At 61.4% G+C, this 13,964-nt stretch overlaps 1 protein-coding gene across 1 annotated transcript; it reads right to left on the bottom strand.

Annotated features, from left to right (window-relative positions):
- Positions 1-1,593: 1,593 nt before the first annotated feature.
- Positions 1,594-13,933, bottom strand: SLC25A10 (solute carrier family 25 member 10). The gene is made up of 11 exons (XM_084646955.1): positions 13,778-13,933; positions 10,241-10,360; positions 9,673-9,787; positions 9,541-9,589; positions 9,009-9,050; positions 8,531-8,574; positions 7,574-7,644; positions 7,324-7,416; positions 6,637-6,714; positions 3,866-3,922; positions 1,594-3,231 (listed from the first exon to the last, which is right to left on the bottom strand). Exons 1-11 carry the CDS (start codon positions 13,865-13,867, stop codon positions 3,130-3,132), a joined length of 861 nt encoding a protein of 286 aa, XP_084503081.1. The 5' UTR covers positions 13,868-13,933; the 3' UTR covers positions 1,594-3,129.
- Positions 13,934-13,964: the final 31 nt, after the last annotated feature.

Genomic DNA, 13,964 nt, shown 5'->3' on the forward strand with positions numbered 1-13,964 from the left:
AATCCATAGGCCAGGCACCCACATGGCCCCAGCCCCATGCAGTGGGGAGCTGCACCGACCCTCTGGTTCCAGTCTCTGCCAGCGGGTAGCAGGCCACGTCTGTCCTGTGCTGGCCCAACAGGGAGAGCGCGGCGTTCAGGTAAACACCGTCGGCAGCAGCCCACAAACATCGCCACAGCCCTGCTGAGGGGCGCTGCCTGAGCTGGGGTGCTGGGATGGCTTGGGGAGAAGGGCCAGCCCATGGCTGGGGCTGGCGCGTAACTGACAGCTCCACTCAGCCCCACCTCCTGTCCCCTCAGGCTGCTGGGCACACACAGGTTTACCCTGTGCTTGACCCTCACGGCTCCGGGGAGGTTCAGTAGAATCCCAGGGACTCTGAACATCTGCCCCCTTGGCATGGAAACAAAGCTCAATGGCCTGGCCTCCTGCCCGCCCAGTGCAGGGCCCCCGTGCTGCGAACAGCCTCACAGCAGTGCCCTGCTCTCTCACCTTGCGTATGGCATCACAGCCGGCATCTCAGCAGAAGTCCTGGCCTTCCTCTCGCTACCCCTGGAGCCGGTGTGTCAGGCCCAGAAGCAGCAGAACCAGGAGCCCTGCTGCTTGCGCGTTAATCAGGTCCTTGGAAACTCGGACGGCACAGACACAGCCTAGGGCTCCGCCGGTCCAGGGTGAAACCCATGGAAGTGCTGCTCAGCGACGGGTGGCACTGGGGGTGTGAGAGGCTCAGCTCAGGCCTCTGCCATGGAGCCTGCAGGAGGGAGCAGAGGCCAGTCCCAGTGCTCAGCCTGGTCCCCAGGGCAGCAGCGGGCACCCCACATGCCCCAGCCTCCCCTTCCCCCCGAACATGCAACAATCGTGAGGGACCACTGGTGCGGTTCCCTCCTCCCGCTCACCTGGGCTGTGCCTGAGCCCACCCCGGGGGGCAGGGGCAGGAACAAAGCGTGCGGCCAGACAGCATCATTAGGCTTCGTTAAGGTGACGAGTTTTCCTTGCCTCCCCATCCCAGGCTGGCTGCATTCCACTTGCTGGAGCCCAATTAGTGTCACATCCAGGGCGCGGTTGCGGTGGGAAGTGAAATGCGCGAAGTCGGCGGGTGCCCATGGCACAGCCTCTGCCTGGCAGTTTCTCCCACTGCTCCAGGCGGGGGCCCCTTGGGGCAGCAATGTGGGAACACCCCACTGCTAGCAGCTTCACCCGCCCCTGCAGTGCCCCAGCCGAGCCGGAATGAGCCGGGGCACTGGCCAGATCCCTGAGCGCAAAGCGGGGGGTGGAATGGGAGCTAGCGGGGTATGGGCTGGACGGGCCTGTCCTGGGGGCTCCAGGCTACACGGCCCGGGGAGCGCTCTACGCTCCAAACACTGCCACTGGGAGGGAGCTGTGCCGAGGCCAGGAACCGGGGGAGAGGAGAGTGCCCGGCTAAGGCCCCGCAGTGAGGCTCTCCCCTCCCCACGGAGGGGACCATGTGGAGGGACAGGGCCCCGGGCGGTGGGGATGAGGTGGCTTTGGGGCCTGTCTGCAAGGCTCTGGGGAGTTGGGGTGTCAGCTCCATCCCTTCCCATCCCCCGCGGAAGAAGCAACAGTCACAGACCTGCAGCGGTTCCATTGGTTTATTATCAAGGTTACAAATGCTCCAGTTCTTTGATCCCACGGGGCACCACACACGGGCCTGACGCCTGGCGCACGGCTCATTGCCTAGGGGCCCATGGGCAGCAGCAACACTGCAGAAGTGGCGGCCCGTGGGGGCAGCAGCAAGGAGCAGGCATGAGATACAAACAGGGTCACTTCACAAGCGGGGTCCATCGCCTGGCCTGGAGCAGCCCCCGCAACTCACTCTGACCCTTAGACAGACACCACAGCGGATTCTCACCCAGCAAGGCCAGCGCAGAGCAGCCCCAGCGAAGCTCCCAGCCGGAGGCCCGGTCTGCCGGAGAAGGCAGCTCTGCTGGAATGTGCTAGATGTCGGGGTCCCACTTTGCTGCACACCATGGGATGAGCGCTGGGTGTAAACAGGTCAGATCTCTCCTGAACTGCTCCAGCTCCCTGGGTACATGCCGGGGCACCCATGTGCCAGGCAGAGCTCACACCCAACAGTCTGTCCATCCGGACCACTGGGTGCAGGCCAGACAGCATGGTCAGTTTGGACTGGTTTCCACAGCTACTTTTCATCTACGTAAGACACTTTCCAAGGTGACTCCCGCCAAGTCCCCATTGTGGCCCGAGGCATCATGCGCCCCGGGTGGGTTTGAGGCAGACACAGCGGGTCAGGCACTGCCCGGCCCAGGACAGGAGCTGGGCTGTGTGTGTGGGAGAAGGACTTTCCTCTCCTGGTCCCTAGCCAGCGCTTCACCCTCTGCCTGGCGCAGCTGAGCGGGGGAGGATCCTTTCTCCATCATTGGTACAAAGCACAGATCCCTGAAGAGCCCAACAACCTTTGGGTGTCTGGGAGATTTTGGCTGAGCAAACTGATCTTTAAAGCATGAGGCAGCAGGTGGGGAGAGGGGCTGAGGGAGCCAGGCTTCTGGGGAGAGTATTACCGGGGGCGGCACTAGACCCATCCCAGAACAGGGGCACCCGTGGACAGCAAGCCAAGGACCTGCAGGGCTCAGGAAGGAGGGGAGGGGGGTGCCATCAGCCCGACAGGGGCAGAGATCACATGGGAATGGAGGCAGGGGCCAAATCCAACTGGTTCAGCACCCCAGCACCCTGAGCCTGGGTCTCCTTTCTCTGCCCACGAGAGCCTCTGGGGAAGCCCACGATCCCCTCCCCAGCTGCCACGGGTAATATTGCCACTAGACCCGGCTGCCCTGAGGGCTGGTGGAGCTGGCCGCACCTGAGCCCCGTTGCTGAAGAACCTTCCAGGTTCTGCTGTAAACAACAAGAGTGCCCTGGGACTCTGGGCCCATCACAGAGCAGGGGATGGACCGGCTCTGAAGAGCCTTGGCCTCCCAGGGCACGACCCATCCCTATTGCTATGGGAACTGTGAGCCCAGTCCAGGGGCAGGAAGGGGGGCCCTTTGGCTCAGCTGGGTTAGTGGGGGGCAGGGAGGATGGGGAGGGGGCTTCTGGGACCTCAGTGGCGGCTTGCTGGCTCTCATCCCCCGGGTCTGGGCGGGCAGGGCCCTTCCCCACTCAGGCCAGCACTTTGATCCCAAAGTATTTGCGCAGCTGCTCCAGGAAGACGAAGGTGAGGACGGTGTGAGGCACCAGGCGGATGGCAGCAGGAACGAAGCCCTGGAAGGGGACGGGCAAGAAAGGGGAGAGAGGAGGGTCAGTCTCTGTCCTGCTGGGGCCTCCCCAGCCAGGATGCTCCGGCACTGAGCAATTCATCCCTCTGGGGGCCGTGGGTGAGGCGGGTGGGTGGAGGAGAAGGACAGGAGGAGGCTGCGGGGAGCAGAAGGGGCCAGGCAGGGGAGCAGCAGCCGGGTCCAAGGGGAGGGGCAGCAGGAGGGGTGGGAGAGGTGCCGCAGGGTGCCAGGGTGCGTGGGGTTCGCACGGTTGACGAATCTGTCCCCAGCGCCACTGTCAGCACCGCCCAGGCCCAGCGGGAGCCAGCGCCAGGGCCCCAGCCCCTACAGGCCTTTTCATGGGCTCCACCCCCACAGCCCCTCACCCACCCTGCAGGGAGGTCCTGGGGCTGCCCTTCCAGACAACCCTGCCCCGGGAGCCACTGCGTCAGCCCAGGGCGAGCCCAAGACACGGAGCAGCCAGCTAGAGCCAGAGCAGGCCCCCGCATCGCCCGCCCCCTGTGCTCCTTTTACCCTACACTCTGCCCCCCAGCTCCCACGTGAGCACCCTCCTGCTCTCACACTTCTTCCACTCCCTACCGGCCCCCAGTGCGCTCCACCCCCCAGCCTCAACCCAGTACCTTGTAGAAGGCGAGAGGTCCAAGCCTGGCAGTCTCCACTGCGCAGTGGACAACACCCTGAAACAAAAGAGAGGGAAATAAGCCAGTTCCCGCCCCGGGAACTGGTCTGGCTCACAGCTGCCGTGGAGACAAGAGTGTCTGGGCTGAGATCTGGGGCAGGGGCAGCTATGGGGAGTGAGGAGTCAGGGATCCAGCCATGGGGCAGTGGGGAGGATACACAGGCAGCTGGTGAGACTGTGGCAGGGAAGGGGGGGTGAACATAAGAATGGCCATACTGGGTCAGACCAAAGGTCCATCCAGCCCAGTATCCTGTCTCCCGACAGTGGCCAATGCCAGGTGCCCCAGAGGGAATGAACCTAACAGGTAATGATCTAGTGATCTCTCTCCTGCCATCCATCTCCACTCTCTGACAAACAGAGTTAGGGACACCATTCCTTACCCATCCTGGCTAATAGCCATTAATGGACTTAACTGGATAAATTCATGGAGGTTCTCTTTTAAACGCTGTTATAGTCCTAGCCTTCACAACCTCCTCAGGCAAGGAGTTCCACAGGTTGACTGTGAGCTGAGTGAAGAAGAACTTCCTTTTATTTGTTTTAAACCTTCTGCCAATTAATTTCATTTGGTGGCCCCTAGTTCTTATATTATGGGAGCAAGTAAATAACTTTTCCTTGTTCGTTTTCTCTACACCACTCATGAGTTTATAGACCACTATCGTATCCCCTCCTTAGTCTCCTCTTTTCCAAGATGAAAAGTCCTGGCCTTTTTAATCTCTCCTCATATGGGACCCGTTCCAAACCCCTAATCATTTTAGTTGCCCTTTTCTGAACCTTTTCTAATGTCTTTTTTGAGATGAGGGGACCACATCTATACGCAGTATTCAAGGTGCGGGCATACCATGGATTTACATAAAGGCAATAAGATATTCTCCGTCTTATTCTCTATTCCTTTTTTAATGATTCCTAACATCACGCAGTGTGCAGCAGCAGTCAAAAAAGCAAACGGGGACGTTTTCAGAGAACTATCCACAATGACGCCAAGAACTTACTCCTGATTAAGTTCTTGTAGCTAAATTCGCCCCCATCATATTGTATGTATCGTTGGGGTTATTTTTTCCAACGTGCATTACTTTACATTTATCCACATTAAATTTCATTTGCCATTTTGTTGCCCAGTCACTTAGTTTTGTGAGATCTTTTTGAAGTTCTTCACAGTCTGCTTTGGTCTTAACTATCTTGAGCAGTTTAGTATCATCTGCAAACTTTGCCACCTCACTGTTTACCCCTTTCTCCAGATCATTTACGAATAAGTTGAATAGGATTGGTCCTAGGACTGACCCTTGGGGAACACCACTAGCTACCCCTCTCCATTCTGAAAATTTACCATTTATTCCTACCCTTTGTTCCCTGTCTTTTAACCAGTTCTCAATCCATGAAAGGATCTTCCCTCTTATCCCATGACAACTTAATTTACGTAAGAGCCTTTGGTGAGGGACCTTGTCAAAGGCTTTCTAAGTACACTGGATCCCCCTTGTCCACATGGCTGTTGACCCCCTCAAAGAACTCTAATAGATTAGTAAGACATGATCTTCCTTTACAGAAGCCATGTTGACTTTTGCGCAACAATTTATGTTCTTCTGTGTGTCTGACAATTTTTACTATTGTTTCAACTAATTTGCCTGGTACTGATGTTAGACGTACCGGTCTCTAATTGCCAGGATCACCTCTAGAGCCCTTCTTAAATATTGGCGTTACATTAGCTATCTTCCAGTCACTAGGTACAGAAGCGATTTGAAGGACAGGTTGCAAACTACAGTTAATAGCTCTGCAATTTCACATTCGTGTTCTTTCAGAACTCTTGGGTGAATGCCATCTGGTCCCGGTGACTTGTTACTGTTCAGTTTCTCAATGAATTCCAAAACCTCCTCTAGTGACAGTTCAGTCTGTGACAATTCCTCAGATTTGTCACCTACAAAAGATGGTTCAGGTTTGGGAATCTCCCTAACATCCTCAGCCGTGAAGACTTGAAGCAAAGAATTAATTTAACTTCTCTACAAAGACTTTATTGTCTTTAAGTGCTCCTTCTGTATCTTGATCGTCCAGGGGCTAGTTTTTGGCTAGCTGTTCTTCAAACTCCTTTTTGGCTTTTCTTATTACATTTTTACATTTAATTTGGCAATGTTTATGCTCCTTTCTATTTTCCTCACTAGGATTTGACTTCCACTTTTTAAAAGATGCCTTTTTTATCTCTCACTGCTTCTTTTACATGGTTGTTAAACCACGGTGGCTCTTTGTTAGTTCTTTTACTGTGTTTTTTTAATTTGGGGTATACATTTAAGTTGAGCGTCTATTATGGGGTCTTTGAAAAGGGTCCATGCAGCTTGCAGGGATTTCACCCCAGTCACTGAAACTTTTAATTTCTGTTTAACTAACCTCCTCGTTTTTGCATAGTTCCCCTTTCTGAAATTAAATGCCACAGCGTCGGGCGGCTGAGGTGTTCTGCCCACCACAGGAATGTTAAATGTTGTTACATTTTGGTCACTATTTCCAAGCGGTCCTGTTATAGCTACACCTTGGACCCGATCCTGCGCCCCACTCAGGACGAGATCGAGAGTTGCCTCTCCCCTGGGGGGTTCCTGGACCAGCAGCTCCAAGAAGCAGACATTTAAAGGATCGAGACATTTTGACTCTGCATTTTGTCCTGAGGTGACACGGACCCAGTGGTGGGGAGGAGCAGGACAAATTGTAGTGCGCCAGGGCAGGATTACTCACCCGGTACTCTCCCTGCGAATTCATCAGGCGGGTCTTGAGTACATCCATGGGCTGACAGAGGAACGTGGCACATCCACCCTGGGGGGAAGGGACAAAGATAGGTCACAGACAGGGAGTCCCTGGGACTGGTGCCACCGGCCCTTTCCCTTCCAGTCCCTGTGCAGCAGAGGGCAGGTGAACGAGCACAGGAGCCGCCTACATAACCCACCCATGCTAGCAGAGTAGGAGTCTCTTGTTAGTCTCTAAGGTGCCACAAGTCCTCCTTTTCTTTTTGTGGATACAGACTAACACGGCTGCTCCTCTGAAATCTTGCTCTCCAGTGGCTGCTCCACATGGGGCTGAGAGTCTACTACTGCTGCCAGATAGTGGAGCGGCTCCTTTAGCTCCGGGAATACTACTAGCTCATGCACGTAGTGTGGAAGGTCCCAGGTTCGGATCCCAGCTCTGGGTCACTAATCTGCAGAGGGGAACAGGGAAAGAACCTACATGCTGTGAACAGAAGAGACCTGCAGGCCTGTGGTGGGGGGTCTCCTCATACCACTGCCTCATTTCACTGGGGCAGGAGCACCGCAGCAGCAGCCTGAGGCTGTGGGGAAGCCAGAAGCCCTGTGGGATGCACGCCAAGCTGGCTGCAATTCCTCTAGCACCATCAGGCAGCCTCCACCCCCCTGCCCTGCCCCCACTCACAGCGATGAAGCTGGCCAGGAAGTGAGTGAAGATGTTGTCGGAGAGAAACCCAGTCGTGAGAACCAGTTGCTTGGCCTGGTCGTAGCAGGAGAGCTGCAGGTATGGGGGGGGTGCAGTTAGCGGCTTGGCCCACCCTGCCTCCATGTCTCCTCATACCCCAAGGGACTGGCTCCCCCACCCCCAGGAGGTGGCCCTCAGGGCACAGCCAGTCCCAGCTGCCCCCCAGTGCCCGGGGGGGGAGGGTTCCTACCTGTCCAACAGTGACCAGGGCCCCTCGGCTCGACGCCATCGTAGCGCCTGAGAACAGCTTCTTCAAGCCCTCTGGGGAGGGGAATCAGCGCACAGTTCAGGTGTGTGAATTCAGCCCCAGGCCAGCTGGGAGCTGCCACTCCCAGTCCCATCAGTCCTGCACCCCTGCCCCCCACCCCCCAGCAGCCGCCCCCACCACGGCCTGGGGCTTGTGCAGGGCGGCAGGCCCTGGCTGTGACTCCAGCCCCTAGACTCTCCACCACGCAGCGGGGGAACTCCCCAGGGGCTCCTTCTGAAAGCCCCCCCTCCCCCCGGCTCTGGCTCCAAGGGACGAGAAGTCACTCACCCTACCACTGGCTCCTTTCAGCCTGTTCTGGCACTCTCCCTCTCCACTGCTTGTCTGTCTGCCTCTTCTTCCTTTCTTTGAAAACACAACTCCCCTTTCAGGCTCCCCCTTCCCAGCTGGGGGCGAGGGGAGTGTTTCATTCCCACCCCGGAGGGCTCGGGGCTGGTGCCTCTCACTGCAGCGTCTGGTCTGGCCCTTGCTGTGTCATCCCACAGGACAAACCCAAACTGCCCAGAGGGCTGCTATGGCTGCTGCACTTCAGAGGCAGCATCTGGATGAACAATCCCAACCACGCCCCCAACCCAGCCTGCCCCTTGGGCCCTGCTCTTCTCCAGCACCTTCTCTACCTGGCCATTTGGACCCCAGCCCTGCCCTTGGCCTCCAGCCACACCACGACAGGGCTGCTAGCCAGGCTGCCCCTGTTCCCTGCCAGATCCAGCCCCACACCCAGCTGCCATGTGGCTCCTGACCAAACCGAGCCATTTAGCAGCCCTGGTGTCCCCCAGAAACAATTCCTGCTCTGAGGCTTCACAACACCAGCAGAGGATGCCCCCGATCAGGCCAGAGGAGATGCCAAGCCCCTGTGCCCCCAGGCCTTTGGCAGAGTCCTACCCTCACGAAGCACTCGGTACATGCCATCCAAGGCGTGGGAGTAACTGGAGGGACAAGAAGGGAAAGAGGTAAAGCCGTGAACTCTTCCCATCAGCCCTCATCGTCTCCGACACCCTACTCAAGGTGTCCAGCGTTGCTGGGAATTTCTGCTTGAGGAGCAGAGCTGGGGTCACCCAATGCACTGCCCCCCACCCGGCTCCCCAGCCTGGCTCCCTCCAGCCAGCAAGGGTGGTGCTTGGAGCAATGCTGCCCCCCTGTGGCCACGTCACCTCACTGCAGCTCCCATCCACAGAGATGGGACAGGGATGGCACAAAGGGAGAGGATCCCCTCAGTGCCATCATGTGAGCAGCCCCTTAGCATCCTATTAGGGATCCTTGCTACCCCCCTCTCCCCCCATCACATGCTCGGGGGGGGGGGGACCCAAGCCAGTTGGTCTCAAGTCCCGGGGGTCCCCCCACTTACTGCACCATCACTCACTTCCGCCTCAAATGCATCGGCTGCTTCATGTCATTCTGCATCCTACAGAGACAGAGCAGTGGGGGAGGTGAGGGGAGACAGACCAAGACAGACTGAGCGACCTGCCCCTGTGATCTCCTAAGGCTGAGCAGCCCTTGGGGCAGGGCTCTGGCCCTCTTGTTCTGAGCAGGCCCGAGCTCACGCAGCATGTGACTATGACCGGTGCTCCCTGGGGAGATGGGGCCACGCAGAGGGCGTAGCCCTGCACCCGTGGGGACGGGGACCTAGCTGGGCTTCTCCACTGCCAGCTCCTGTGATGTCAGGAGGGGCCACCCCCAGGGATCTGGAACCCCTGGCCTGGGGCAGCCCCAGGCACAGTTGGGGCAATTCCGGTCCCTCCAGGTGCAGGACGTAGGATCTGCCACGTTGGATCAAGCCACCAACCCATGGAGTCCACGACAAGCTGAGACGGGGTGCCCCACAACTCCCTCTGCCCAGCGCACCTCCAGCCACGTCCCCAGCGAGCAGAGCATCCAAGACACATGGAACTGACCTGACGTTCACCATGTCTGCTGGGGTCCCCACAAACCCACCAGTGAAACCTGCAACCAGAGAAGATTCAGGGTCAAGGGACTCCTCAAGCCTGGCCACAGCCCATGGCCTGGGCTCCCCGGCCCCTGCTCACCTCCCGCAGCACCAAGCAGCACCTTCTGGTAGAAGGGCAGAGGTCCCTGAGGGCCTTGGCTCAAGCGGTCCCGTGCGGTCTCATAGATGGCGAAGCGGGTCAGGGAGTACGTCATCTGAGGAGAAGAGAGTCAGAGCATGGCCCAAGTGCTGCACTCCAGGGGGCTCCCTGATCTCCCCAGACAGTCACCAAAGGTGCTGCCCAGCACGTGGCATCGAGCCCGTAAACAGAGCCTCAGTTGGCACCGAGCCCCTGGCTCCAGGGCTGGGCTGCTGCTCCCCAGCTCAGCCAGAGGGGCTGCTCCCTGGAAAGGGCCAGCATGCTTGCAGCTGCACAACCAAGGGCAGCACCTGGATCTGGGGGGAATGTGTGGGGCCTGAGTAATGGGAGGGGAGTGACCCCCATGGCAGGAAGCTTAGGGACTGGGTAGAGGGTGACCCCCATGGCAGGAGGCACAGGACCTGGGTAACAGGTTGGGGTGTGCGCTCTGCAGCGGGAGGTGCAGGGCCCAGTATGGGGAGTGCCCCCTCATGGCAGAAGTGGGGCAGATGTGGCCCCTGGCACTCACCTGGCGGCAGAGCGAGGCACTGAGCCCGTTGTAGAGCGCCAGAAAGCCATCCGTGCGGATCACGCGCAGCGCCATGCCTGTCATGCGCATCTTCACCTCCTGCTGCGTCTGCAGATGAACCTGGGTCAGGGAGAAAGATGCCAGGGTCAGACCCAGCTCTGAGCGCACTGTAGGGCTGATCCCTCCATCCACTGAGGAGCCAAGACTGGGACAGCTGCTTGTGACCCTTTTCCTGCACATCGGGGACAATGGTCCTGACCCTTCTTGAGGTTAATCCTTAGCACATGTGCTGGGATGCCTCAGCAAGTGACCACAGCCCCATGAGCTCCCCCACGCGACCGGAGCTTGGGAATCAGCCCAACAGCCCGTCACCTGGAGCAGGGACCATGGCAGGCAAGGGGCTGGGGGGATACAAAAGCAAGTTAGAGGGCACCTGTAAGTAGTGAACCCCCCTCCCAGCATGGGGTGCCCCCACGCCACGTCCCAGCTTTCAGTGGCCGCAGCACCTGGCAGCAGGAATCTCCCTAGCGTTTCCAGCGAGAAACACCGTCTCTCTTTCTCTGCTTGCCCAGCCTGGGGGAAAAGCAGAGCCAGGAAACAGACCCAGGAGTCCTGACCAGTCCCCAGCCCCAGCCCGGGGTAACTGTACATCTTCCACTTTAGTATCAGAGGGTGTGACGAAGTGGGACTGTTCTTAATGGTTCCTCTGAAGGGGGGTGGGGAGGGGGCTCAGTTTCCCCTAGGCAGTTCTTAAGTATCTAGGGGGTGGGGTAAGGGTATGATCATTGCAGAGCCCTGGAGGGCAGGTGTGTGCAGGGGTCTGGACACAGAGAATGGCTGACACCCTGTTTCCTGGCAACTGATGGCCTGGTGCCCCCCCCCCCAGCTAAAGGGTTGGAGAACAAAGGAATCAGGTGACCTCCTGGCCCGGGAAAGGGACAAAGCCCAGAGGAGGAGGGGCTGGAGAGAGTTTTCAGTTTGGGGCTAGCTGGGGACATGGAGTGAAGTGCAGATGTGGTTGTCTGGCTCACCGCCCCCCAAAATGGACCCAGCTGAGAGGTCCTGTTCTCTGCACCTGCAAGCTCTGTGTTAGACCATGTTCCTGTCATCTAATAAACCTCTGTTTTACTGGCTGGCTGAGAGTCCCGTCTGACTGCAGAGTTGGGGGGCAGGACCCTCTGGCTTCTCCAGGACCCTGCCTGGGCCGACTCGCTGGGGGAAGCGCACAGAGGGGCAGAGGAGGCTGAATGCTCCGAGGTCAGACCCAGGAAGGTGGAAGCCGGGTGAGCTGTGTGTCCTGCAGACAGGCTGCTCATAGAAAGGAGACTTCCCCAGAGTCCTGCCTGGCTTCATGGGGAGCAGTTCCAGAGCATCGCCCAGGGACTCCGTGACAGAGGGCCCCCTGCAAGATGGGGCTCTGTGAGCCAGGGGATCCCCTACACCTATCCGAGCCGCCCGTGCCCTCCATAGAGCCCCAGCACACACCAGCGCCTACAGCCTGTGGCCGTGCTGTGCCAAGCCTGGGTCCAAAGTCCTCAGGAGAGAAGATTAACGAGTGCTGGGGACCAGGCTTCACTCGTGGAGTTATGGAGCATGGGCCTTGGAACGCAGCCAGAGAGGCCCAGGAATATGGGGCCTGTGGTGGGGAAGGTGGCACGGGGAACTAGTCCTCCCTCTTCCCTATGCAGGCCTGTGCCCTTGGGATTCCAGCGAGAGCCAGGCAGGTGCTAACTGGGAGCTGCTCTGACAAGGCCAGAGCCCACTGGGATGATGTTGGGGAGCTGGGCAAATGGCCCAGCTATGCAGGAACCAGCCCGAGCCAGAGATTATGTAGCCGAGAGCAGCCCCCAGAAACACACAGCAGCCAGGCCCCAGCATGGCCTCGGCCCTTACTGGGAAGCCAGTCCCTGGACAGTGCCAGCCTGCAGACCCAGCAGCGCTGAGGGACCAGCTCCGGGGGGCGGGGGGCGCTATGGAGACTCCAAACAGGCAGTTGGGGAGGTCAGAGCCAACCCTGCTGCCTGCCGGGGCAGTGGGAGCCCAGGGGGCAGAGGGGATCCAAGGGGCGGGAGGGGGGTTCAGGGGGCTGGAGGCAGTGGGGGGCCTAGGAGGGGATCCGGGGAGCAGTGGGGGACCCAGAGGGTTGGGGCAGTGGGGGGTCCAGGGGGTCCCGGTGGGCAGAGGGTTGGGGCAGTGGGGGGCTCGGGGGGCAGAGGGTTGGGGCTGTGGGGGTCCCGGGGGGAGTCCAGGGGGGCAGAGGGCCGGGGCAGTGGGGGTCCCGGGGGGCAGAGGGCCGGGGCAGTGGGGGTCCCGGGGGGCAGAGGGCCGGGGCAGTGGGGGTCCCGGGGGGAGTCCGGGGGGCAGAGGGCCGGGGCAGTGGGGGGCTCGGGGGGGCAGAGGGCTGGGGCAGTGGGGGGCTCGGGGGGGCAGGGTCCCGGGGGGCAAGGGGGGTCCCAGGGGGCAGAGGGCTGGGGCAGTGGGGGGCTCGGGGGGGCAGGGTCCCGGGGGGCAGGGGGGTCCCGGGGGGCAGGGGGGTCCCAGGGGGCAGGGGGGTGGGGCAGTGGGGGGCTCGGGGGGGCAGGGTCCCGGGGGGCAGTGGGGGTCCCGGGGGGCAGAGGGCCGGGGCAGTGGGGGGCTCGGGGGGGCAGGGTCCCGGGGGGCAGTGGGGGTCCCGGGGGGCAGAGGGCCGGGGCAGTGGGGGTCCTGGGGGGGAAGTGGGGGTCCCGGGGGACAGAGAGCTGGGGCAGTGGGGGTCCCAGGGGGAGTCCGGGGGGCAGAGGGCCGGGGCAGTGGGGGTCCTGGGGGGGAAGTGGGGGTCCCGGGGGGCAGAGAGCTGGGGCAGTGGGGGTCCCAGGGGGAGTCCGGGGGGCAGAGGGCTGGGGCAGTGGGGGGTTCGGGGGGGCAGGGTCCCGGGGGGTCCCGGGGGGCAGAGGGCCGGGGCAGTGGGGGGCTCGGGGGGGCAGGGTCCCGGGGGGCAGTGGGGGTCCCGGGGGGCAGAGGGCCGGGGCAGTGGGGGGCTCGGGGGGGCAGGGTCCCGGGGGGCAGTGGGGGTCCCGGGGGGCAGAGGGCCGGGGCAGTGGGGGGCTCGGGGGGGCAGGGTCCCGGGGGGCAGTGGGGGTCCCGGGGGGCAGAGGGCCGGGGCAGTGGGGGTCCTGGGGGGGAAGTGGGGGTCCCGGGGGGCAGAGAGCTGGGGCAGTGGGGGTCCCAGGGGGAGTCCGGGGGGCAGAGGGCCGGGGCAGTGGGGGTCCTGGGGGGGAAGTGGGGGTCCCGGGGGGCAGAGAGCTGGGGCAGTGGGGGTCCCAGGGGGAGTCCGGGGGGCAGAGGGCTGGGGCAGTGGGGGGTTCGGGGGGGCAGGGTCCCGGGGGGTCCCGGGGGGCAGAGGGCCGGGGCAGTGGGGGGCTCGGGGGGGCAGGGTCCCGGGGGGCAGTGGGGGTCCCGGGGGGCAGAGGGCCGGGGCAGTGGGGGGCTCGGGGGGGCAGGGTCCCGGGGGGCAGTGGGGGTCCCAGGGGGTCCCGGGGGGCAGAGGGCCCGGCGCACCTTGAGCAGGTCCAGCGGGTGGGTGCAGCAGGCGGCGCCGCACGAGGCCAGGCCCCCGAAGTACCAGCGGGACACGCGCCGCTCCGCCATCGGGCCGCTCCGCGCGCCGGGATCCGCGGCCCCGGGGGTGCGGCCGAGCCCCGCCCCGCCCCGCCTTCAACGGGCAACGCCAGCGCAGGGAGGCTTC

This window comes from Lepidochelys olivacea (assembly GCF_965140295.1).
Source record: "Lepidochelys olivacea isolate rLepOli2 genome assembly, chromosome: 14".
NCBI lineage: Eukaryota > Metazoa > Chordata > Testudines > Cheloniidae > Lepidochelys > Lepidochelys olivacea.